The following is a 26,405-nucleotide window of genomic DNA, read 5'->3' as shown; positions in this document are numbered from 1 at the left end:
CCTTCCAAAAGCAGCCCCCAGGTATGACAGGCCAGATCACAGGTGGGCATGGGTGACTTCCACCTCTCTGGCTTGCTCAGAGTACTATATGCAATATAGTACCTGCTGGGTTCCAGGAGTGAGCCCAAAGCATCATGGGACCAGAACAGGTCTCTCTGGAACCACACACACTGAGGCTGGACTCATCAGTAATGTGTCCCCCTACTGTCCTTGATCTTCCCATGTCCACTGTTACTGAGTCAGTCAGTTGTCCTCGCCATTGAAAATATAACTAGCTTACATGCAAGGTTCTTCTCCCTCACCCCAGACACCCATCTTTGACACCACTGTTCAGATTCACCCCTGATACCACATTTCCAGGCAGACACCAGTATTAAACTTACACTTTTCCTCAGCCTAAACGTTACATAAAATAGCAACATAAAGTCACCAGTAACTAAACTTATCTCTCTCTCCCCTCCCCCTCTTTGAAGTTTATTGCTTCAAAAATTTTTAAGACTTAAATCTTTATGGAAAAAAATTTAAAAGTTCCATAGATATCAGCAATTCACCAAGCCCAAGGGGCTTTTGAATAGTTTTTTAAAAATCAGTATCAGAAGAAAAAAATCTCACTTCCCATTTGAAAAAAAAGCACATAGCATATGTGAGGTTAACTGATTATAACTATGCTCAGTCACAGGATGACAGGAAAAAGGCACCACCATAAAAGGACGCCTGCTCAGTCGCTCTTAAAGCAACATGCCCAGTTCAGCTGACTCCAGTCTGGGCAAACACAGACGGCCACCTTGGAGGCTCTAGCCACCCTCTGATACGTAAGTACCTGACATTCTTCTCTTTAAGTTAAGGAATACCTTGAAAACCTAAGTTTCAAGGTAAAAGTGTGGGAAAAGAATATATTAAATAACTGTCTGTAACAACTGGATGTTTAGATTTCCTCGGGGTTGCTGGCAACCCAAAGTAGTTCCTGAGATAGAAGTAATGAATGAAACATTGTTTTATAAATGTTTGTAGGACTCACAAGTAAACTTCAGCAAACAACACCAATATTTCAGGGTTGTCTACTATGAAGAGAAAGGAACGGTGGTACTGAGACAAAGCATTCCTGAATTTGGATATAGTTTACATACATAACTATTTAGTCTATTTTTTAAAAATCCATTACATTTGACTACCTGCATACATTTATGTACAGAAGTGTTTTTGATAATAACTTTCCTCAGCAGCAGACTTCCCAGGGTAAGAGGCTTATTTTCTAAAGCACCATCTACAGAATAGTATTTTCTAGTTTGCAAAACTATTTTATCAACTAATCCTCCCCACCAGCGAAGATGATCGGTCAGTCTGGGCTCTGCTGCCTCAGAAGCAAAATCATTCTAAAGGCCAACTATTTTAAGTGAAAAATAAAATTTGTTATTTGGTTTCTATTATTAGGTGACCAATAATGCCAAATAAGCCTCCACATTTTTAGTCTAAAAATTTTGGAAAAAAAAAACAACCCTGCAAAACAAAGATTATATGTAGTGATTTAAAAACTCAATTTCCAGCGTAAGAGCAGAAGTTAAGAGAAATGCCTAACAGAATATAAACCATGAAGGGACTTCCTTTAAAGAAGACTGGGGATCGTAGGTGTGGTACTCTCTGCTAAGGGTGTCACCAGAGTCCAAGAGAGTGTTAATGGTAAGAGAGGGCTTGGCTCAGTCCGTAACTCAGGTTCCATTATTTAGAGCTGCCCGGCCCCATGCCAGTTGCTGAAGGTTTCTGGCTTTGGCCACTTCATTCGTGAAGTGCCAGTCCTTCCCGCACTGTCCCTCAGAGCAGGTGCTGGAGCACAGTGTACCATTCCTGCCCTGCCTACAGCACACAGAAGGATAAGTCTAATAGGGGGCTTCCTTGCTATCATTCTGTACAAATTATTTTCTTGAGCTTGTCTGAAGATGTCTGCTTTCTGTTACAGCATATGTAAAGACTCTGGTGTGCTTTCGAGTATCTTAAAGTGCTTGTCTCTGGGGCTTAATGGTGCTTTGTGAACATAAAACCGCCAGGGCACACGGTTCCACAAAGCAGCCTTGCTCGCAGGCTTGTACGATACGTGGGTGGCTGTGGTAATAAGTTCTTTTATAAGCTTTTGGCGGGCTTCCTGGAGTTAATTAGTGCCATGATCAGTCACCTAGCAGAGTAAATTCTGTGACAACTGAGCTCACTCTAGGACTTCCAAGCATGCATGGTAGACTCTTACTAGAGAGCTACTCTAGGTCTACAATGTACATGCAAGTTTCCTAATCCTGACCTGAAGACACCAAGAAATGAAAGCATTTACAGGGAGACCCTTCTTTTTGTCATACATAGACGTATGGTACTAGAGGTGGGCAATGTCCTCCCGTCTGGCCTGGGCTGTTTGTGCCATCTTGGCCAAGGTACAAGACTAGTTCGCACATGCAGAATCCTTTGCATGCTGTGAAGGGAGAAACTCAGTGTTCAGTAGTCCAATGAGGGTAGACAGCATATTGTCAGATATCCATTTAACTCTAAAAACAGGACACAGGTAACCCAGCGGCATAAAGTTTTGCTGGGCTTCGATTTCTCTTCAGTTGAAATAGCAGTCAAAATGTGTTGTTGCTGAAATACTGTTAAAAACAGTAAACTCATTTATAAAATCTTTACTTAGTGGACATGGTGGTACACTCCTTCATGGGAGGTAGAGGCAGGAAGATCAGGAGCTCAAGATCAGCCTCCACTCATATAGTAGTGAGTTTGAGGCTAGCCAGGAGCACAGGAGACCCTATCTTAAAAACAAAACAAACCCAAAATACTCAACTCTCCTTTATCCACCTTAAAACATGCTATACATTAATGATTGCTCCATTTAAGTCTACCTAGCCTCCTCCTCGTTTCTCAGACACACGTGAGCAGGTATATGTCAAAAGTCCTGAAGTACCTTCCTGTTTTCACTTGTCTTCCACACACTTCTACTTATCTCTGCCTTGGAAACAGGAACCGAGGATAGATAATGCATCCTGTACTGAATGTGATTTTTCTGGCGGCAAAGAGCCGAGTTTAGACTTGGTAGCTCCAGCTGTGACTTTGGCTTTGGTGAGACCCAAGGCCGGGTCTGCTGAGGAGCCATTACTACCTTCATGCTGCTGTCTCTGGACAGAGAGAAGGACGTGTGAGCTGAGCTCTGGCCATTCTTTCCATCTTTGCGGGTGGGGCGTGTAAAAACTGTCCTCACACCGCCCTCTCGGAACTTCACAGGAGTGACACAAAGCCACAACCTCCACAATACTCCGCTTTCCTGGGATGGAGTGAGAGGAAGGGGGAGTAGAGTCAGGAAGCTCCCTTGGGCACCTGATTTCCATCGAAGTTTGGGTGGAAAGCCATGTTAATGAGGCAGGGAGGGAAGGGAGTCACAGATTCCTAAGTGAAAAATCTAAAACAGAAAGAGGCATTGGTCTGGCTGGAGCCAGGGGCTACAGACAACCAAGACAGCTAGTGACCCAGACGAAGAGAGTAGAAACATGCTACAAGAGACATGCCCTCGGCCTCTGAGCACCAGCTAAGGGGCTCTCAAGGGAAAAGGCCATCAGGTCACTGCAGAGGAGAGGAGGGGAAGGACTGCAGACAGCAGCGTCACAGACAGGCAGATAAGGACACAGAAGGGGGGGTGTGGGGCACAGGGCAGAGTTAGGGGCTGCAAGAAAAACCCATTGGCTGGGGAAGGACAGAGTCCTGACTTCCCATGTGATCTTGAAGCATTCTGAGAAAATGACTCAACTCACCCTCAATTCAGCATAGCCACAAAACAAGTAGGCTTAACTTAAAGGCTGAAACTCCCTTCAACTGGAAGGGTACAAAGTGTGGACTATTTCTAGAAGCGCCCTAAGAGGAAGAGTATCAGGTACATATTCCTCCATACAGGGACCTTTTACTATGAAGCTAGTGATCCCTCACGTACAATCCCACAAATTTGCCTTCCTTGTGTGGAATGAGTGTGATAGTGGCCTCCTTTTACCTCTTACAGTAACGTACACATGACATCATTACTTTTGATAAAGCCATACAAGGAGTAATTACTGAAAAGTGACAGAAAAGTATCTGCAATATGTCCAGCTTCTAACGTGAGAGAGTTTTCACCCGTCCGCGCCCTCCCAGACACCACACACTTTCCATTAGCTCCAACAGGTAGCTCTCCAGTGCAGCTGGTCTTCACTGAGCACCACTGAGTCAGGCATCTTGAGAGGCACTGAGGGCGAACTGTAGACTGCTGTGTGAAGAGTTCCCTGTGCTACCTGGGATCTTCCCAGACCTGAAAGGTGGCTGAAGGTGGACTATGTCATGGGCTCAACTGCAGTGTCACAAAGCCCATCTCTGTGGCTCCTTGACTCATCACGTTTCCAACAGCCAGATGCATTTAGTGAGCTTCCCTCAAAAGGCTGACCATGGCCAACTGCACCCTGAATAAAAGCACCTCAGTCTATTCAGTTTAGGGGAAGGAGACAAGAGAAAAGGAGACAGCAGTGGACAGACACACAGCTATCAGAACTGACCCATGGTAAAGAATCCACTGAATAATGTATTTCCTCAACTGGGTCACTGTGGCATGTCCTAACCATTGACAGCACGTGGGAATGGACAAGCCAACCAATGGAGTCAGCTATTCCTTTGGTAGGCTGGACTTCACTTGCCACCTGCCCATTTTACAGCAAACAGTACACACAGCAGCTGTCCATCAACTACAGTGAAGCGGGAACAAACGGTGACCTAGTGCTGCTGGTGTTGACACTGGGCTAACTCAGATGCTGCTGTTTAAAGAGGAACAAAGCAGCTCTGTCCACACACTTGACAAATGCTAGCTAATGAGAGATAGGGAGTAAGGGTGACTTCTCCCTCAGGCTTGTTATCAAGGGCCTCGAACCAGCCTCAGTTACTTCTGAGGTGTTCCCCTCCCTCAGAGGACAATGCCCTTGGTATTCAGTCACCATGTGAGCTCTTCCCTTTGCTTTTCCACTCATTTTATTTTCCCCAACTCTGTGCATTTTCCTACAACCTTACCTTTCCTTGAGAACATATCGGAAAGGAAGAGTTGGATTAACTGTAACCAACAACACCCCAGAACGTCTCCCTGGGCTTCCATGCTCTTAGTCGTTCTTCTAGCTGTTCTTCAAAGCACAGCTTCCTCTTTGGCACACACAGGGAGGTCACCCCTCTGCCCAAGGCAGATCTCAATACAACCCCATCTTGAGGTTACACCCAACCAGCTCAAAACATTATCAACCCTGAAGAAAACAGAGTCTCCCTTTTTTATTTAAGGCATCAACAAGTCTCAGAATAAACGTTAGAGAGAATGGTGACACTTCAAAAACCTTAAAGGCCCAAAGCTATTTTATTCGTATGAACCAAACCTTTGATCACTATGAAGGTTTTGTTCTGTTTCTGTCAAATGAATGAGACTAACGGCAGTCTATGTAGCCTTAAAAACTTACACAGACTTGTGCATGGGTTCTTCAGTAAGTTTTTCTGCGTATAAACTATATCAGAGCTCAGGCAAGTTTAGGGGGATTTTTTTCCTCTCCTTTTTGTGACAAGAGAAAAACTGTCACTTCATGTCAACATGTCTGGTTGTGTAAGGATGAAATGATAACATCTCAAGAGATATTGGCAACTCTATAGGCAAGGAAATAAATTTTACAAATGTGCATGCGCACAAACCATACACACCACACACACACACACACACACACACACACACACACACACACAAACACACACCTTTCAAGAATGTCAGGGAAAGACGTAGAAAGGAATCTAACATTTATTCTGAGAATTGTTGATGCCTTAAATAAAAAAGGGAGACAAAGTTAGGATGACAGGAAAGCTGAAGGATCAATGTTATATTACAGACACAGAACAGACTCTCTCTGCAGCTTAGCAGGAAAACCAGAGAACGCCAAGATGGCTTCCAGGGGAGTGGGAGTTTGGGAGTAGACCACACTGTTTTATACTTGCATATTTTCAGTGGTTTTAGGCTACATATGCTAGATCCTAGGAATACAGAAACAATACCTTGTTTACATTTAAGGGTCTAGTTGAAGGATAGACACACAATGTCAGGATGCCCTGTTCTTCATGAAGGTCAACCCTGAAGAACAATTCCATTTCATGCAGCCCAGTTACTGTCCGTGCTCTTGGGGAAAGATGTCAGCATCTTGATTCCTGTCCCTTAGTGTGAAGAGTGCAGAGTCAAGTGTACAATGTCAGCAAAAGCACTGCACTGGAACTTTAATTCTTATAAATATTAGTGTTCTAAGGGAAACAGATTTAAGACACATTCTGTGGACTTTCCCCTATGTAATATGTTCACTGACACATTACAGTACTTTCAGGTTTAACTCAGGCACACACGTGTATATAGGTATATTTATATGTGTGCTCACATACATATTCTAAACATGTCCGAAGCTGTTGCCTTGAAATAATTAAAATGAGAAAGAATTAAAATGCATTAAAAAATGTGAGTTGTACTTTGAATGGTTAAAAGGAGAAATTGAGATCCACACAGGCACACTGAGTACAAGCAAACAGGACAGTGCATGTGTCTGAAGGAACACAACTGGCAGTGCTGCGCCAGGACCTCACAGAGCCACACAGCATTCCCCACACTATCTATCTTTTCAGTTCTAGACCCTTCGTTTCTGTATTCCCAGGTTCTAACATATGCAGATAAAACCACTAAAAGTTTGCTCAAAGCATGAAGCTAACTCAAGCCTCATGAGAGTAATCCAGAAGATGGTTAAAGGAAAGAACAAATTCTAACTCTGAGGACATATAATAAATTAAGATTAGTTGCCTTAAGAACTGAGTAACAGCAACCAAGGATGTAAAAGGACTTTCCTCTTAATGTGGAGATAATAAAATGTACTGAAATGACAGCATTGAGAACACAGAGAAGCCAGAAACAGGAACTGAGGAAAATGTAGAATCAATCCCCACAAGTTGCTAAGTATCAAAAGGAACATATTTTCAAACCATCTCCATCTGCCTTACCAAGGCCACTTTCTGACCTATCCTGCTTACATGTCCATACTCTAAAAGTGCTGCCTTTGGCTGGCTCTGGCCCGACAGTAGTCAGTTCAGATCCCTGTCCCAGCCTCCCCTGAGACTGGTTTCCCCTGCTCTTGGGAAGGTTGCCCCATCTACCACGGGGAAGCTAACCACATATGTCCTGCTGTCTGTACTTTGAAACCACAATCTCTCAGTTCTTTAAGGCTCATGAGACAGCTGCTCTTGCAAAGGACTGGCGGGAGCACCATAGAGAAGGACCCGACATGATTTTTAACCTCTCAGGCCCATATGAGGTCCTTACCAGACACGGTTTAAAGGAAGGTAGGCAGAGTAAGCAAGTACACAAATGCCAATAGGCTGTGAAGGACGCTGGGTGATGAGGCTCTTGCAAGAAGAGCAAACTAGCACTTCTTCCTCCAATTAACAAAATCATTACTTCAATCAATCTACATTCATTGTTCTGAATTTGGGCTGTGTGGATAAAAGCCCCCACTCACTCATGCAGTATTATCTGTTGGCACATTCATATCCAAGCAGGCATCTTTCTGTGTGCTTCTCTGCACACGTGGTTGTGTTCACTTTCCCTCAGAAATCATGCCATCAGCTTTCCTTAACATACTTCCAGTCAAGAAACAGTCTTGTTTTGCCACTTTCACACGCCACAGCACGGCTGAACTGTTCTACGCCCTCCAAGTCATCGACTGAACGAATCTGAGCTGTTCACACATTTGCATCTTCCTGTTGCCGTCAGCACTGGGAGGAACACTCCCATACCTGAGCTATTTGAAGCCACTCCCATTTTTAGCTGGACCAGATGCTAAGACACAGTCCAGACTCACTCAGGCATCATCTGCAGGCTGACACACAGCAGCAGGCCGTCCCTCTCTCATGTTGAGGTGGCTCTCCTAACCTTTACAGTAGTGATAACATGGTGATTCTGCAGCTACACACACACACACACACACACACACACACACACACACACACACACACACACACTAATGACTGAGGTCACATTTCATGAGCTTGCTATGAAAAACTCCTCAAAAGTGGAAAGTGAGATTTTCAGGAGGAAAGTTTCTCACAGAAGCTGGAAAAGTATTTGTCAGAGTTGTTGGCACCTGCTCCTCAGTGCCAAGGTTTATCTAAAGCTGCACTCGCCCCATGTCTACCCTTGCCTCCTGAACACAACAGTGGAAGGCAGGCCCTCAGTAAGCGGCAGTCTCCCTGCATTTTTTCATTTCATTAATTTCACAACTGACTTTTTATTTGTTTCTGATTCTGCTGGACAAATTGGGCTCCTCCCAAACTTAAGTGGCACAGCAAACATCTATTTTCAATCTTTCTTTTTATTTTAAGCATCTCAAAAATTTCTGATGTGGTATCTTCTTTAAGTCAAAGGTTTCTTATACACAGCTCTTTCATTTCTAAACTCACTCTTTGTTGCTTTGTCATTGGTTTCTAGTTTCTCTGTGCTGTCCTCAGGCTGTGTGGTTTGTTCAATACTGACTTTCTAGATGTCTTGAGCCTCCTCTGGGGACCTATGATGGTTGAGTTTGAAACATGCTTATGTCTTCAACACACACTCCACTAACTCTTAAATCATGTTGAGGAAATAAATCTTCAGTGCCTTTTATTTTCTTCTCTAGGATATTCAAAAACACATGATTGCCCACTACGATTATAGACTTACCTCAGAGATCTGGCTGCCTCTGCCCACCAAGTGCTGAGATCAAAGGCGTGCATCATCATAGCCTGGTGACTATTCTTAACTTTGGCGGTAAAGCCAGATTCCTATTGGCATCAAAGTTGTCTTCATTTCCTTTTATTTCTGATTGCAGGCCACCCTGTCATCAGGACTTAGGTGATATTCATCTCCCATAGCTTTATTCTGAATCTTTCTCAATTGAATTTAAATTACATTTTCTTTTTTTTTTTTAAGGCTTTATTTTATTTATATGAGTACACTGTAGCTGTCTTCAGCCACACCAGAAGAGGGCATCAGATCCCATTACAGATGGTTGTGAGCCACCATGTGGTTGCTGGGAATTGAACTCAGAACCTCTGGAAGAGCAGTCAGTGCTCTAACCACTGAGCTATTTCTCCAGCCCCCAAATTACATTTTCTTTAAGCAACACACAACCAGATTTAAAAACAACCACTACCACTACCAACAACAACCGCCTTCCGCATGGGCAGTCTTCCGTGTAACTGGAAGCTCAGCCCATTTCAGTCAGCGAGGACGTGTTTTCTATCTCCCTCATCTGACCTTCTGCTCTCCTTCCTCCCTCAGTGTGTCCTTCCCAGTCCACTTCCCTTCCAGTCTTCTCTGAGGCAGCGAGGCGCTTCCTCTCACTTGTTTGGTCTTGCTTTAGGCTTTATTTGCGTACTGTGAGGACTCGTCTGTCAACACCACAGCACAGGCAGAGCCCAGCACCAGTGAGCATCCCTCTTCTCTGTCAGACGTGAACAGAGACCTGGTCGGCCGGCTGGTCATCTGGCTGCAGGCAGCAGCAGACACTGAAGGAACTCCCTCCACGTTACAGGGGAGGCACGCAGTCTCCAGAGAAGCGGGTTTTCCTTTAGGATCCATCACCGACTTCATTGCTCAGCTTCTTCGCTCCACCACCATTCTCTCGCTCTTTCTTATATAAAATTTTACTGCCAGAATTTTTAATTTCCAATTTGAAATTTGAAATTAGTGTTAGCATTATTTATGAGCAAGAAGGAACTTTAAATAATCAAATGTGCACCAAGGGAGTAGCTCCATAACTTATGCATTGACTCACGGATACTGATTCAACACTGAGGGAACTGGAGTGTCCACCAGATGCCTAATGAAATCCAGACGGTAAAAGAACAGTGACTACAGTGCAGCCGTGGAGGTTTGTTTACTACTAAAGCAAAACACAAAACACCACATTACACGACTCTTATGGGTTTGTGTGCCTGATTTAGAATTGTATTTTTGAAGCAGCTTGACTGAGTCACACCACACACACTCAGTCTCGCACAGAAAGAGGTATGCTACTGCTGAGGCAGACTCAAAGTCCCTTGAACCCGACTTCTGGCTTGTCTTCCATTTTGAGAAAGGATCTCACCAAGATGGCCAAGCTGCCCTCAAACTTGTAATGCCCCTGCCTTAGCTACCAGAGCAGCTGGTTACAGTTATACACCGCACATTTACTTTTCTCCTTTTCTCCATTTTAGTTATGAATACTATTCCTTTTTCATAAGAAAGCTTAACTTTCGGTTCCTGGCATGACCTAAGACTATTTCTCATACGTGTTAGGTTAGCACAGATCAGATACTGTGGCATGTTCATACTTCACTACATGTTTGACTGATTTCATTTCCTGGCAGTGATAGGCATTTTGGAAGAAAAGAAGAAAAAAAAAGCTCAACCTAAATTCGATTTAAAAGCCAGGTTTAATAATGCCTGTCTAAAATGCGGGGAACTTTACGTGATTCTATTCTTAACCACACCATGATTCAGAAAAGGGGGGATTTCTGTCTGAAGTTGGTGAGCTCCCCGGGGTTACAAAACACACTTGACCTATTTAGAGGGTTCCATTTCCTTTGCCCGAGTTCTGCCAAAGCCACTAACTATAAAAGTAAACACAAATTTTATTCTCTGTTTATTCCAGAGGGAATTTGCACACTGAAAACTTTAAAGCAGATGTATGAGTGTACATTTGCTGAGTTAAATAGTTAACTCCTTACTTGCTTCCCTTCCAGTAACTCTGACCACTGCGGATACAGAAATGGCTAACAATTTTACTACACCACTGGCAGCTTCTCACGGCAATAACTGTGATCTCTATGCACACCACAGCACGGCCAGGATATTAATGCCTCTGCATTATAGCCTGGTCTTCATCATTGGTCTGGTGGGAAACTTGTTGGCCTTAGTTGTCATTGTTCAAAATAGAAAAAAAATCAACTCAACCACTCTCTATTCAATGAACTTGGTGATTTCCGACATCCTGTTTACCACAGCTTTACCTACGCGGATAGTCTACTATGCCCTGGGTTTTGACTGGAGGATTGGTGATGCCCTGTGCCGGATAACTGCTCTGTTGTTCTACATCAACACGTATGCAGGTGTGAACTTCATGACTTGTTTGAGCATAGACCGATTCTTTGCCGTGGTGCACCCTCTGCGCTACAACAAGATTAAAAGAATTGAATATGCAAAGGGCATTTGTGTATTTGTCTGGATTTTGGTGTTTGCTCAAACACTGCCACTGCTCCTCAAACCCATGTCTAAGCAGGAGGCAGACAAGACTACTTGCATGGAATATCCAAATTTTGAAGGGACAGCATCTCTCCCGTGGATTCTGCTCGGAGCCTGCCTGCTAGGCTACGTGCTGCCTCTTGCCATCATTCTCCTGTGCTACTCTCAGATCTGCTGCAAACTCTTCAGGACTGCCAAGCAGAACCCACTGACCGAGAAATCTGGTGTGAACAAAAAGGCTCTCAACACGATCATCCTCATCATCGGCGTGTTCGTCTTGTGCTTCACGCCCTACCACGTGGCCATTATGCAGCACATGGTGAAGACTCTCTACGCCCCCGGAGCCCTCGGCTGTGGGGTGAGACACTCCTTCCAGATCTCTCTGCACTTCACAGTGTGCCTGATGAACTTCAACTGCTGCATGGACCCTTTCATATACTTCTTTGCATGTAAAGGGTACAAGAGAAAGGTCATGAAGATGCTCAAACGTCAAGTGAGCGTGTCAATCTCCAGTGCAGTGAGGTCAGCCCCTGAGGAGAACTCACGGGAAATGACGGAGTCACAGATGATGATCCACTCCAAGGCCTCCAATGGGAGGTAAAGGTGCTTGGGCCCTCACAGCACAGCAAGCTGCAGGGCAGGCGGGCTCTGCCTACCAACTGTTCTGCTCCCAACCAGGATGCCTTCCAGTTGTCCTCTCTGGGCAGGACTACCCACTGCCACCTCACCAGCCAGCGCACTGACATCCAGACCAGACCAAGGAAACAGCAAAAGCAAGTTCTACTTCATAAATGAAACAGAATATACAAAGGAAGGCTATCGTAATACGTCTCCATGTAAAAAGAAATGCTGTGTGAAATTACCATTTCTTGCCAATAGCGTGGCAAAAGAAAGAAGACTGATTGCACTGTATATATTGCCAGTGTAAAAATGTTAATACTCTAATATATGTAACATATTTCCTAATTTACACCTTTCACTTTTAGATTTTGTTTCCTTAGTAATTTAGATTTTGTTTTGTTCTGAGACAACTGTTTTCAGAAACATTTTGTGAGATAAAAAACAGGGTCTAATGAGAATGTTAATAGCCACTGTCAGGAGTTCCAACTACAATTAACGGAAGGTAGATGTGAAGCGCGAAGGCGGAAATGTTGGTGATGACAGAGACAATGGAAGCACCGAGCCCTTCCCTGAGCAGCCAGGACAGTGCCTGTGGACCATGCCCGGAAACACGACAGGGGCTTCCCATACAGGCATCGTGCGCTGGCCGTGTGCCACCTCCCTTTTAGGAACAGAACATATGCACACATGCCTTGTTTTCCTTGAGTCTCATGGGCACCTGGTACCTACACAGCTGTAGATTAGGTTATAAGAACTGGGGCAAAGAGGATTACAGTTATAATTGCCACATTTGCATAAATAAATCAAAAAGTAAGTGCACAAAATTGTGCATTTATAAATTAGTAGTTTTCAGGAATTTTTTCCTTTTTAAAAGCCTTTTCTAAAATTTATGTTTGACTGCATGCAAGTCAGTATACCACATGTGAGGAGGGCCTGCAGAAGCCAGAAGAGGGTGTCAGATTCCCTGGGGCTAGAGTTACAGATGTTTATATGCCATCATGGAGGTGCTGAAAATCAAACATGGATCCTCCGGAAGAACAGCTAGTACTCTTAACCACTGGGCCATCTCTAAAGAGTCCCCTTTTCCCCTTTTGAGACAGAATCTAGCCATGTCAGTCTAGCTGGCCTGGAACTCTCTATGTAGACAGGCTAGCCTTAGACTGCTGTAAAAACCTCCTGGCCCTAATGATGGAACTGCAGGTGTGTACCATGTCCTGCTGGGAGTCTCTGTAAGGTCACGTACCTGCTCACACAAGTACTTCACTATGTGCGGCATGGCCTTCCTAAGTTTCCAAGCACTGTTTGCCCGCTCAAACAGTACAGTATCTCACTTGGCAAGGATACCAATTTAGATGACAGGGGAAAAAATAAAACACTATACCATAAGCTATAATTTCAATTTTTACTGAGCTGTATGCCCAGGAAATATTTCATTTTAGTAAAATTAAGCTGATTTGTCTTTTGAGATAAAGTCTCATTGTACAGTCCATGGCTGACCTTGACTGTAACTCACTTTGTATCCCAGGCAAATATTTAACTAAAGGTCTTCCTCAGGCACATACTTGTAAGCCCAAAACTTGGAAGGCTAAGGCAGGAAAACTGCTGAGAGTCGGAGGCCAGCCTGCACTAGGGTTACATACATATTACAGCAAGCCCTACTTCAAACAGAAAAATATGATGTCCTGTGTTGGCCTCCTGAATGCTGAGGTCACAGGTGTGTGCATTACACCTGTGTTAGCCTCCTGAGTGCTGAGGTCACAGGTGTGTGCATTATACCTGTGTTAGTCTCCTGAGTGCTGAGGTCACAGGTGTGTGCATTACACCTGTGTTAGCCTCCTGAGTGCTGAGGTCACAGGTGTGTGCATTACACCTGTGTTAGTCTCCTGAGTGCTGAGGTCACAGGTGTGTGCATTACACCTGTGTTAGCCTCCTGAGTGCTGAGGTCACAGGTGTGTGCATTACACCTGTGTTGGCCTCCTGAGTGCTGAAGTCACAGGTGTGTGCATTATACCTGTGTTAGTCTCCTGAGTGCTGAGGTCACAGGTGTGTGCATTACACCTGTGTTAGCCTCCTGAGTGCTGAGGTCACAGGTGTGTGCATTACACCTGTGTTAGTCTCCTGAGTGCTGAGGTCACAGGTGTGTGCATTACACCAGCCTGCAGTAATCTTAATACTCACTACTGTGACTTTAATGAGTGCACTAAGAGCTGAATTATGTTAATTCCGCAGAATTAAAGCCACTAACAACATGTGGTTGGTCTGATGGAGGAGGTGCAAGTTTGGATCTTGATACCTTTTCCTTACCCCATCTATGAACTTCCCAAGTGAGGGCAGAAGGAACAAAATACTACACCCTGTCAGGGTGGCACACAGTCGCCTAAGCCGGATCTCTACAAGAGACCACTAGAGGAAATCAGAAACAGGTCCCTTCCTTCCCAGCCCTAGTCCCATAGCTCCACGACCACACCGGAGCACAGATCATCACATACACCAACTTGCTGCCTCACCACTGATGACCATGCTCATCAGGCCAAGTCTGCGATCCTGCGAACCAGAGAGTGTGTGCTACTAGAGTCTACAGGAGTAGGACATACCTGTGTGTTAAGCTTTCCCGTCTTCTCCTCCCATCTTACCAGAGGTATGTGACTCTAGCTTGTCATCTGGCAAACTGGCAAAGTCATGACCAGTGAGCCTATCTTCAACTACTAAATGTTTCAATTCTACAGGTCCAGTCCAACCGGCCCTCAGCTTTCCACTCACGACACTCAGTGCTTATCTCCATTGCCAGGCAGAAGCTCGCACCAGAGCTGGCCATGCATGCCCTACTCACCTCTGCTTCAGAGAGCTTTCCTCCCCCTTCTCCTTCCCCTTCTCCTTTTCCTCCTCCTCCCCACCTCCTCCTCCTTCCCCTCCTCCCACTCCTTCTCCTCTTCCTCCTTTAACACTGACAGAACAGAAAACTATAAAAAACTCATCTAGGAAAATGGGTAGCTATTCACCTAATCCAATTCCTCTTTTATAATCTCATTTTTATTTCTAAAAGGATCATTCAGTTAATTTAAAAATTCTCAAAGCTACTCAGTTTACAATCTGTTAAATGTGGGACTAGAGAGATGACTTAGTGGTTAAGAGCATTGGTTGCTCTTCTAGAGGACCCAGGTTCAATCCCCAACACATACACGACTGCTTACAACTGTCTGTAAAACACACACAATTTAAGAGACGGTCAGGACAGTAAATACCAGATAAAAGCAACACTGGCTATAGTTTGAAGAGCTCAGAACTTTCTACAGTAAACTGCATTTACTTAAACATTCTTGATTTACACAATTCTGTGAATATGATGAGCAGATAGGCTTGTTCACACTAAGTCCAGAAAAGGAAACTGGCCAACCAGAGGCAAGATTGTGTGGATAGCCTTAATTCCACTGACTAGCCACGAAGCCACTGATCATGTAGACATAAAGGCATGAGAGGCTTTACTACTGTGTTAGGTCAGCAAACTACAAAACTCTTTTATAGGGCAAACCGCTCAACTCCAGGCAGGTTACTGAGGTAGTTTGCAGGGTGTGTGCTGCATGAAGACCTAGGTTTTGTGCACACAAAACCTGGCACAGTGGAAGCACAAAGAAAGGGTTCAATCACTTAATTGAACAGCACATGCTTTTCATAATCATTAATACTGTGGTGCCCACTGAAATCTCTGAGTTCTTATTTCTCAGTGACAAGAACTTACTCGAATGACCAATGATATACATATACATGTGCTAGGAGATCCTTCAGCTGTGTGCAGAACCAGAGCTCGTTAACCAACAACAAAGCTAGAGACAGAAGTATGACCAGTCTGCTTGGAAATAGTCTAGTATTTTAGGAGGCAAAAGTGGTGGTCCCAACAGCCAGGAAAGGCTGCATGCAACTTTGAAAAGGGACACACCCACCTTTAATTAGCCTTTAAAACTATCTATTTTGGTAACTTCTCAGCGTGCTGTAATTTGCTATTTTCCACAAAGCTTAAAAAAAAATCTGCTGGTTGGGTGTTCAGATGAAGACTGAGAACAAGAAGTGAGGGATGGCTGTCTTCTGGGCACGGGCTACATGAGGGTGCTACAGCTGACTGAAGCAAAGCCCACAACTAGAATGGCTGTGCGTCCTCATTCACCAGGCACCACTTCCACAAGCATCCAATCAACCCACTCAGTCACTTCGTGCCACACTGCTCACTGCTGAGGCCAGACACCAGGGCCACATGGAGGATGGAGCCAGGACACAAGTTCAACCTTCCTCCACTGCCTGCTGAACATGCTCACCAGGAACCACTGCAGTTCCTGTCTCTCACTAGGCCCCAGGCTTCCACTTCCTGTGGCTTTCTGTGCTAAGGACCTTCCTCCATCACCTTATCTGAACCTCACTCCATTTCCAAGAACAGTTTCTCTACAAACCCCATCTTTGCTATCCTCATCACCTGTACCCAATCCCCTTCCTCTGGTCGTCAGAGTTGCGTTCTCTCCTCTGCTAGCCCCTCAGAGCGCCACATCACCCCCTGTCCACGCTGACTGTTGCACAATTACATCACCGCTGCCTCTTCCACCTGGGCCCTCAGCTAGAGCCAGGAACTCTGGTTTCTTTAGGCGCCATGCAGAAAGCCAGATGTCTGCACCGATAGCCATCTAACCTACCAACTGCTGCATGGCAGACTGCGCTAACAACTTGTCAGGCTCCTTCAGGTTCCAAGGAGGCTGGGGTAGGGGTGCAGCTGCTGGGACTCAAGCACACCAGGTAAATGATCTACCACTGATGTACACCCTCAGCCTAAGTTTTAACTTACTAAACACCCCTGGCCTCCTCATTACAAAACTAACCTGCCCAAGGAAGTGGGGAACTTGCCCAGAGCCTCAGTCGTCGAGAGTCAGCTTGAGCACTGGGTCCTCACACCCACACTACACTTTCTCCATAAACAAAGAGTCACATGTCCCTCAGACAGCCTTGTAAGAGACATTTCCAGTGCCTTTGCATGTGTGCTCTGTGGTGTGTGTGACTCCTGCTGGCCCATGAGCTCCGGTAAGGTGACCTGTCAATTCTGGCTTACATATGAGACACAAGTGAGACTTGTTCTTCCAACCATTTCTACCTTGCCACAGAGACAGCCCCGAGTAAGGACAAGACTCCCACTTAGGCCTTATCTACCTGTGTTTAAACTTAAGCCCTGGGATTCTAGGTGCATTTGTTACTGCAACACAAGCTAGCCTAGTCTGATTAATTCAGTGTTTAACCTGCTTGGACAGAAGGAAAAAATACTACAGGATGAGGACGCTGAAGTGTGGTCACTGTTCAGCTCTGGTGCACAAACATGCTCTTCCCTTAGTTCATTCCCACTGGGCCATAATTCCACTCTCCAAGACTGACAACAAGTTCCCTATGGTCAAAAACATCAGAGTCTGAGTTCCTCTCCCACTCTGAAAGTCCTTCCGACCTAATTCCCCTGCACTGCTCAGGATGCACCTTCTGAGCCAACCTGCAGAGAAAACATCTGTGGTTCTCACTGGCTGTGTCATTCTGCTTCCTCTACACAGTTTAATTCTTACATCCAAATCATAGCCCTTCCTGATTCTTGTCTGATTGCTCCAAATCACCCAACTTCCTTTCTTCACTGTGTTTTAACTTTTCCAGTCTATGTCACATACTTGAACTTGAGGCACAGCGTTTTAAAACAAGGAAAATATCACGCTAGAGTGTAGACCTAAAGCTTCAGTTCTAGCCAGCTACTTGCAAACCTATCCAACTCTGTCCAGTACTGACTCAGTTCTGCATGTCAGTTCCCTGGTCAGTGACGAAGAGATGCTTACCTAATATGTAAGTCTGTCCAGCCATCATTTCTAGTGTATGAGCAATTATTAGTTCATTCTAATAACCACCAGCTAAAATGTTAAATGTTACTGGGGCTAAGACCCTGACCCTTACTGCTCCATTCTGGGAGGTTCTGGGAACAGCCCACTGAACACAGATAACAAGCTGACTGCAGGTCACCACACTGTGGCTACAGGCTTTGCATTATAAAAGCTGACAGATGTGAAGCTTAGACTACTGCCTGTCATAACACCTTATGCAAGGACAGGTAATTAAAACATGCTCTGCATGAACTATTAATCATGCCAAACATACAGATCGGAAGGCGGAGTGACAAGGCTGGGTTTGCTTTCATTCCCTGCGGCCAGCGTAAGAACAGCTCTTATACTCCCTTCCACGTGTGGCAGGGGACATAACTGCTTCACATTTATTTCTGGTCACACAAATTCAAACTCAAGAGAACCTCTGCAGACAGCAGTTGTCAGGAACTAGAGGACAACATGTCAGGAAACACAAGACACCATTGAGTTCAATTCCAACTGTTTGTTTCCCTCAGAACACCAAAGCCCCTATCTTCACTGCTTGTCATTATTACTGCTTTTTTAGGTGTCCTGGCCTTTTCTTGTTAATAACGCAATCTCAAAGTCTTGCTTACACAAATAACCTAAAAGCCGCCCCCAGGCTGGGAATCACATTACTTTTTGTCCCACATGGGAACTACTACAGTCAATTCAAAACAAAAACTCGTAAGTTTTGGTTGGCTTTTATCTTTCCGTTTTCTCAGAGTGTGAGAAGATTTATTTCTGGGTTCTGTACTTGTAAGAATGACTTTTCCCATACAAGTTTTGAGGGGGGGGGCAGGGGGAGGGAGGGGAGAGAGAGCAGTCTATCAGAGTGAATCTCAGTAGAGACTACAAAAGGCAGAATCATCTAAAAGAGTAACATTCTCATGTGACCCTGAGAACAGCTCCACACCATGCCTCAGTCCTGGAGGGCACAGAGGAAAGGCAGATGAAAGCTGTCACCATGAAGGGGCATATGGCATATGCTGCCTCTCTTCCCTCCCTCAGTAGGTAAAGTCTGAGAAAGACGATAGGAGTGGACTGGAAATTGTCTTGTCTAAAGCACAGCTGTGAAAACTCAGTTGAACCTACACACCTAACATGTGACAAGAAACTGAAGCAGTCCTCGGTCTGTCCCAGACGCCTCTAAAGCACAGCACACTGAAGCAGTCCTCAGTCTGTCCCAGACGCCTCTAAAGCACAGCACACTGAAGCAGTCCTCAGTCTGTCCCAGACGCCTCTAAAGCACAGCACACTGAAGCAGTCCTCGGTCTGTCCCAGACGCCTCTAAAGCATAGCACACTGAAGCAAGCAGTCCTCGGTCTGTCCCAGACGCCTCTAAAGAACACACATGAGTATCTCTGTCCTTACGCACTCACTGTTTGGAGAACCACAGACTGCTAAATCTGAGGCAGACTCCTGGTTAAGAGTCACTGCAGACCTTGGCATGCAGGATTGAGGAAACAAATAGAGGGAAAACAGGGCAAATTCTCATTATCAACTTATTTGAAGTTGTATGGTGAACAAAGAGCTAGTCAGGTACTATTCTCTCCATATGATTAACACTTTCTGTAATGAAATTCTGAACTACACTAAGTAAGTATAGTCTCTGACACTTTCCCACAGTTACTGTGACAACAAGAATGGAAGCTGAAACTTGGGGATAGTTGAAAAAGGGGAGAGAAGGAGAAAGGGAAGCAAACGGAGAAGGGAGAAAGAACGAGATCCAATCACTGAGCTGCAGCAAACCAAATCATGTAAGAATACACAGTGACCACATTCACTCTAAGATCATAACAAATCTTCACCAAGTCCAGGAAGAGGTAGGTGATGGGGACAAAGTCAGTAGCAAAGAACAGGGTATATCAGAAATCCTCATGAGAATATGAACAATCTCATTCAGTCTCTGTCTCTGTCTCTGTCTGTCTCTCTCTGTCTCTGTCTCTGTCTGTCTCTCTGTCTGTCTCTCTCTCTGTCTGTCTCTGTCTCTCTGTCTCTCTGTCTGTCTGTCTCTCTCTGTCTCTGTCTGTCTGTCTCTGTCTCTCTCTGTCTCTCTCTCTGTCTGTCTCTGTCTCTCTCTGTCTCTCTGTCTGTCTCTCTCTGACTCTGTCTGTCTGTCTCTGTCTCTCTCTCTGTCTCTCTCTCTCTCTGTCTCTGTCTCTCTCTCAATCTGGACATACTGCTTTGCACACACATACATGTATGAAATAAAATATAACAGTGATATTCTTTGAATGACTACTCTGTCAACCATGATTCAGTTACAGGGAATGGATACCGCTCAAAGTACTTTGTATAGAAAAAGATTCAGTGCCCAGAACTGGGCTCTTATAAAGTTACTGGAAGAACTCCAAGGGGAGATCCAGGTGTGCTTCCAGAAATGGTCTTCTGAAACTACACATGAGAAACACCATGAACCACCAAGAGAACTGCTTGTTTCATCCTGCCGGGTCTGCTGAGCTGTATCAACAAAAGGCAGATCCTCTGTACTGGCTCTCCAGCTCATGCTGAACTCAAGAGCCACATGAGAAAGGTGAACCATACGTGACTCATGAACAAGACTGAGGCTCCCCACCAGCCTCCACGCACATGCCTGAATACATACACATGTGGGGACACAGGTAAAGTTTACTCATATGCGCAAAGCCCTGGGATTGGTCCCCATAACAGTACTGTGCCACCAAATTAAAATACAAGTTTAAAATCTTAAGAAAAAGAAAATTCTACCATTTTTTCCTTAATATTCATTTTATAATGTTACTCCACATATTTTTCTCCATGTTGTTGTTAGTATCAATTGACAAGCTGATCCTTGGTCTCGTTATTTCTTTTCAATAACAAATATTTAAATGTCTACTTAATACATCTTAACAATGTAACTTAAGTATCAGCCACAGAAGTCATGATAGGTCACCTCGGAACCTCAGCTTATGTCACAAGTGGTATTAAATATGAACTACGAAGAGTCTTGAGTTGACTCTAGCTTTGTGCTATCTAGGATGTTCTGCTCCCCCACAGATGCACACCCGCCCCATGCCTGGCCCCCCAGAACTGCCACAGGCCTGGCCTCCTCACCTCAGATAACAGAAGAATATAGCGATTTCAGAGCTCAGCGTGCAACACACACACATGCAATTCTACCCTAAAATAGTGCGAGACTATTTTTGAGTGTTGTGTATCTTGCTATGGTTACCAAGACCTGGTTAGGATTTTGAAATTTTTTTCTTAGAACAATACAGCGATCTGAATCTAAAATCTTTCATAAGGTGCAACTTTCCAACGATAAACAAGAACAGGAAGCGAATCTTGACTACAACTACACTTCCACTTCCCCTGCTGTGAGGTGATCTACTTTGCTGTCACCTGAGTCTGACTTGACTCGCACGAGATTTCCCATCATCCAATCGTAAAGTTATTCACACTTTTATTTCTGTTTGAGCACAAGTTATTTCCTATCGGACTGGAAATTGTGACATACTCAAATATTTTAAGTCCAAGAGGAAGACAGCTGAAGCAAAGGACTTGAGGGCCAAAGCCTTACAAAGCAGAAGTGAAAACAGATGTTAAACTTCTCTGAACAAGTTTTTACTCACAGCTTCCACCAAAGCCTACTCAGTCGACTTCTAGAAAATCCTGTCTGATGGGGGGAAGGGGCCACAAGCTTCACAGGCCATGACCTACCGCTGAGCAGCCCCCTTGGGCATCAGTTGCTAATACCTGGAAGCAGTGAGGGGAAGCGGGGCTGGGTACTGGACAGGAAGGGACAGTGAGGTCCAGGCCAGGTGTGATAGCACATGACTGTAATATTACCACGTAGGCTGAGGTAGGAGGAATTGTGAGTTCACAGTCAGCTTGGGATAGAGTTCCAGGCTGGCCTAGACTGCACAGTGAGAACTTATTCTCTAAACTGAGCAAAGAATGAAGCCGCGGTGTCAAAAGTACCAACGCTGAGGCAACTCTAGTTTAACAATGTCACTGCCCTTCACGCTGGAGTAGAAAATCATGTTTCCCACAACCTTCAGATGATAGCTCACAGAGCCTTTTAAGCAGAATATATTACATACCCTGGCAAGATGTTCTGGCCATAAAGTTTAAGTGTCTTACCACATGAACAAAGTCCCCAAGGGAGAGCGAGTGAGTGCACAGCACTGTGACACTGGAGGCACCATTAGCATCTCCCACCACTGTCATTTCCTCTCATAACATTCTCCACTGCCAAATGCACAAGCAGGACTCACTGGCTCTTGGTCCCTTCCTGCCCTATCTCCCACCACTGAGCTGCCTTCCTCCAGCTCACAGAAAACCTGCTGAAAGGTGCTTCGGAGCCTGTTTCCTCAATGAAGCCCCACCTCCCAGGGTCACTCTGAGGACAGCTGGTTATGTCCCAAAGGCCAGGACATCTGGCTCAAGGCCAAGTGTTAGGTACCTGGTGCCACACACTCAAACTCTGAATCAATGCAAAAATTTGAGAACCTTTTGCATGAGAAAGATATTCTGTGAAAATGCAAATAAACGGATTCTGTGCTAGGTAGGGTTGGGCAAATGATTTAAAAACAAACCCAAAACAAACAAAAATGTTTCCACCTTTTTAAAGGTATCACTGATGCCAGTTCTTTTTTTCACGTGAGCCCAGGAACTTGTGTGCAGTCTCCTCCTGAGCTACACTCCAGAAAGGTAAAGCTCAATTCTTGTACTCTTTTTATACCTAGTATCTCTTAGGAAATGATTCCTGCAAAAGAACCCAGGAAGCGGCTGGTGTGGCAGGTGAAGATTTCCGCAGCAGCTGCATGCTTTGGGTATTACGGACATTCTCACTGCTGCATGCTGAAGGACCGAAGAGACAGCAAGATTCCCCTGAGAGTGGTCAAATTGGTAAAAAAAAACATTACAATCCCGGGAGAGCACCCAGTAAGGGCAAGTGACACAGAGCTCAAGTCTGCCTGGCAAAGGCAGATGAAGAGAGAGAGGAGGATGCAATTGGGCAGAGAGGCTGAAGGAGGGGAGGGAGTGCTGAAAACAAGGCCTGAGACACTCGCTGTGGCTCCCTAAGGTGCCTTACTCCAAGTCAGAACAGGCTAGGGACCTTCTACAGGGCAAAGGCAAGACCTCAGCTAGAGGTGAGCCTGGGAGAGACGGAGGACATGTGGCTCTGAAGACATGGCATCGGGGGCAATTAGGTGGCCACTAAAACAACCTAACAGAAGGAAGCAGAATACACTTCTGTGCACTTAGTCTAGCAGACCCACACCCCACCCACACACCCCACCACCCACCTCCAGTGCCCACCATGGAGGCCCACTATGCTGAGGAAGAACTATTCCCTCAATGTTTGTATCCCCTAAATTTCACAATGAAATTTTTAAATGAATTCATTTCATGTGTATGAGTGATTTGCCAATATGTGTGTCTGTGTACCATATATGCAGCTGGTGCATGTTGAGATCAACGGAGAGCATCAGATCCCCCTGGAACTAGTTGTGAACCACCCTGTGGATGTTAGAACGGAGTAGATGTCCATCGGAAGGACAACACACATGCTCTTAACTGCCGAGCCATCGCTCCAGCCCTTTAAAATCCAATGTGGTGACAGTAGGAGGTTGGGTTTTTGGCAGGTTAGGCCTAGAGTTCAGTCTTGATAGATGGGTGTCCTTACAAAAGACACTAGATAAATACTTCATCTCTCCTGCCATGGGAGGTCAAAGAGACAGACAGCAAACAGGCCTTCGCCAAACTCCAAATATGCTGGTTCCCTGATCCTGACCTTTCCAGCCTCTTGATGGTAAGAAATACATCTGTATGTCAGTATTTTGTTACAGGAGCCTGAGCAGAACAAGGCACTGAGCTATCACAGGAAAGAGAGATGGACATGGTCTCTCGTTTTCACAAAGCATATATTCTAGTAAGGAGGCAGGCATCAAACAACTCCTTCCGCATTACATCATGAAATAATGATTTCTATGAAATCATTAGCAATACTGAAAATAAAGGGGGGAAACCAACCCACATGAGACGGTGACCCAGTGGAGTTGGTAAAGGTGGGAGAAGCAGCACCTCAGGATATGACCTGGAAGCGTCCCCCGTCACTGCTGAATGGTGGCTACTTACCTCTCATACCTTTCATTCTAAATAAAACAGAGAAAAGGGTTTTTTCTTTAGTCAGTTTTGTTTTGTGCAATCACACTCAAATCTTTATTTACTAAAGTCTCTGAATGGTCTAACCAAACTAACAGGCATTGCTGGGAGGGAACAAGGAGACTGGAAACAGGCAAATATAGGCGACTGTAAAAGTAACTTTTATTGTCAACAACTGCATTGCCTGATGCAACTGCTGTCTCCGAGACTCACTGCCTCCATCTGCTAACCTTGGCCTAGTCCTGGAAGCTTCTAGCCTCCACACAATCTTATCTAAGCCTAGAATGTTTCAGCCTCTGAGACGTGCTGCTGAATAGGCCTAACCTTTCTTAGTTCACTCTGAACTCTGGCTGGCTGGCTCACCTCAGCTGCTCTGGCTCAAACTCCTCTCCGAGCTGACTGACTCAATCTGGCTTCTCTCAGCTTCTCACTGAACTGCTCTGTCTGGCTTCAAACTAACTCTGGCCATCTGTGTTGATCTCCTGGCTCTTCATTCTCCTGCTTGTTCTGTCGTCACCTGTATCTAGTCTGTTCTCTCTTTAACCTGTCTCTGTAAAACCCTCCCAGTTAAACTGCTTGCTAGCTCATGTGTTTGCACTCTCTCACTCTGTCTCTGTCTCTCTCCTTCCCCCTAACCCCCTCACTCTCTCTCAAGTCACCTCTCTTTCCCCTCTATTTTCATGAGAGTTGGACAATATCCTATCTGTCACATCTTTCTCTGACTTGTCTGCCACTCAACTAGACATCACACTTAAACATAGTTGCTTCGTTCTACAAACTAACTTTACCTTCATTGTTTGGGGTTAAAGGTGGGTACTAAGGGCCTGTCTGTATTCCATCCAGAGTTGCCATGTTGCTGGGTAAAAGCCTAAATTCGGACTGCCAGCAATCATGTAAAAGCAGGCATGGCAGTCTGAAACACCATAACTGGGTGTAGAGAGTGGAGACAGGATGATGCTGGATGATGCTAGATGATGTTTGCCAGTCAGTCTACTGTACTAGTGCAACCCAGATTCAGAGAACGAGCCTGCCTGTCTGAAAAATTAGGGTGGGCAACAGAGGAAGCTACCCAAAGTGTGCAAGTGTGCATGAGTGAGCGCACGTGTGTGTGTGTGTGTGTGTGTGTGTGTGTGTGTGTGTGTGTTCCGAGGCCTTAGCTATGCTAGAGCATTTATCTTCAACAACTGACCAGGAACAAAAAAATCTGAATATCTGTTGTAAAAAATACTCAGGCCATGCTCTACATGCGGCAGACAGAATGAACCGTTAAGGCCAGCCTATTCTCGGATTTTATTGTGACTAGAAGGCCATGTGATTTGAAAGTCCATTGTTCTGGGGTAAAATTCCAACTCTAACAACCGAGCTACCGATCCCTATACATATTTATTTTGTTCAAGAATGTTTTTTTGCCAGTAAAACACCCAGGCTTATCAGCTAAACAGGGTTCTTCTTAATAGAAATTAAAGGGGAGTCAACAGTATGGTGCCCACTAAAGTCTAGCTGGTCTAACCAACATTTTTAAGTCCACTAAGATGACCATTTCAAATGTGGAGGTCCTGTTTGCTCTATCTTGAGAAATTTCTCTTGTCAATGATCACCTTTCAGGCTATGATAATCTAGGTCAAGTTCACACCAGATCAATAGTTTAGAAAGTCAACTGTTGCTTTTTGTTAACTGTGCCCACAATACCCACTTCCCTTAAAAGTATTCCAACGGCTGATAGTCAAACTGACCACAGATGAGGTAAGCAGAGCTCGCTGTGGCTGGTCGAGACAGCCCAATCCCTGACACGTTCAAGGCAGTTAACACCACTGCTTGATACCAACTGTGTCATCACAAGTAAACAGGCACAAACCTAGGAAAGGAACAGACAACGTATTGATGACTGATTCCTTTAAATATGTCTGACTGACCAGGCTAGTTTACGAAACAATTCTGGTGCGGTGGGTTTGTTTCTTGACCTTCTGTGTTCTCTGCCCTCAAGCACTGGCTTTAAAACTGTGCACAGAAGGAGGACAACTGTGCATCAGCCAGAGGTGAGGACTTCGAGAAACCTGTAATCTGCTCAAGACAACAGTGAGGGCCCAGCTGTGATCCTGGTGGTGCGGCAGATCTCGCTGAAACTGGGTGCTTTCAGAAGTTAGCATCAGCGTCCCGTGTGGTGCTGAGCTGCTCCCTCCTGCTCCTGCCACTGCCCTCACTGAGTGTAGAGAAGGGGAGACGACCAGAACACAATTTGTAGAGAAATAAGGCAGAATTGTTTGCTCCTCGGTTGCTGTGCTAAACACCATGAGGCACCAGAGGCAGCTAAGAAGAAAAGGATTTATTTGGCTTATGCTGTCATGTCACAGACATGAGGGAAGTCAGGGTGGGAACGGATGCAGACAGCATGGAGGTACACTGCTTACTGGCTTGCTCTCCAAGACTTGTTCAACTTGTTTTTATTCAAC

At 45.0% G+C, this 26,405-nt stretch overlaps 2 protein-coding genes across 8 annotated transcripts in view; one reads left to right on the top strand and one right to left on the bottom strand.

Annotated features, from left to right (window-relative positions):
- The window catches only part of Ubac2 (UBA domain containing 2), a 147,660-nt gene that overhangs the window by 56,551 nt on the left and 64,704 nt on the right, over positions 1-26,405 (bottom strand). The gene's annotated exons all lie outside the window — the stretch shown is intronic.
- On the top strand, positions 693-12,756 carry Gpr183 (G protein-coupled receptor 183). Of its 2 annotated transcripts, XM_039093645.2 has the most exons (3): positions 693-812; positions 9,435-9,944; positions 10,798-12,756. In XM_039093645.2, exon 3 carries the CDS (start codon positions 10,824-10,826, stop codon positions 11,895-11,897), a length of 1,074 nt encoding a protein of 357 aa, XP_038949573.1. In that variant the 5' UTR covers positions 693-812; positions 9,435-9,944; positions 10,798-10,823; the 3' UTR covers positions 11,898-12,756. The 2 variants fall into 2 exon arrangements, with proteins under 2 accessions (XP_038949573.1, NP_001102856.1); NM_001109386.1 differs by lacking the exon at positions 9,435-9,944 and having other exon boundaries at positions 759-812; positions 10,798-12,279.

The sequence above is a fragment of the Rattus norvegicus genome, chromosome 15 (assembly GCF_036323735.1).
Source record: "Rattus norvegicus strain BN/NHsdMcwi chromosome 15, GRCr8, whole genome shotgun sequence".
In the NCBI taxonomy this organism is placed as follows: Eukaryota; Metazoa; Chordata; class Mammalia; order Rodentia; family Muridae; genus Rattus; species Rattus norvegicus.
The sequence above is the reverse complement of the archived record's forward strand: the minus strand, read 5'-3'. Positions and strand labels throughout refer to the sequence as shown.

Coding starts and splice junctions, on each gene's coding strand:
- Gpr183 (XM_039093645.2), top strand. CDS start 10,824: ATGGCTAACAATTTTACTACACCACTGGCAGCTTCTCACGGCAATAAC.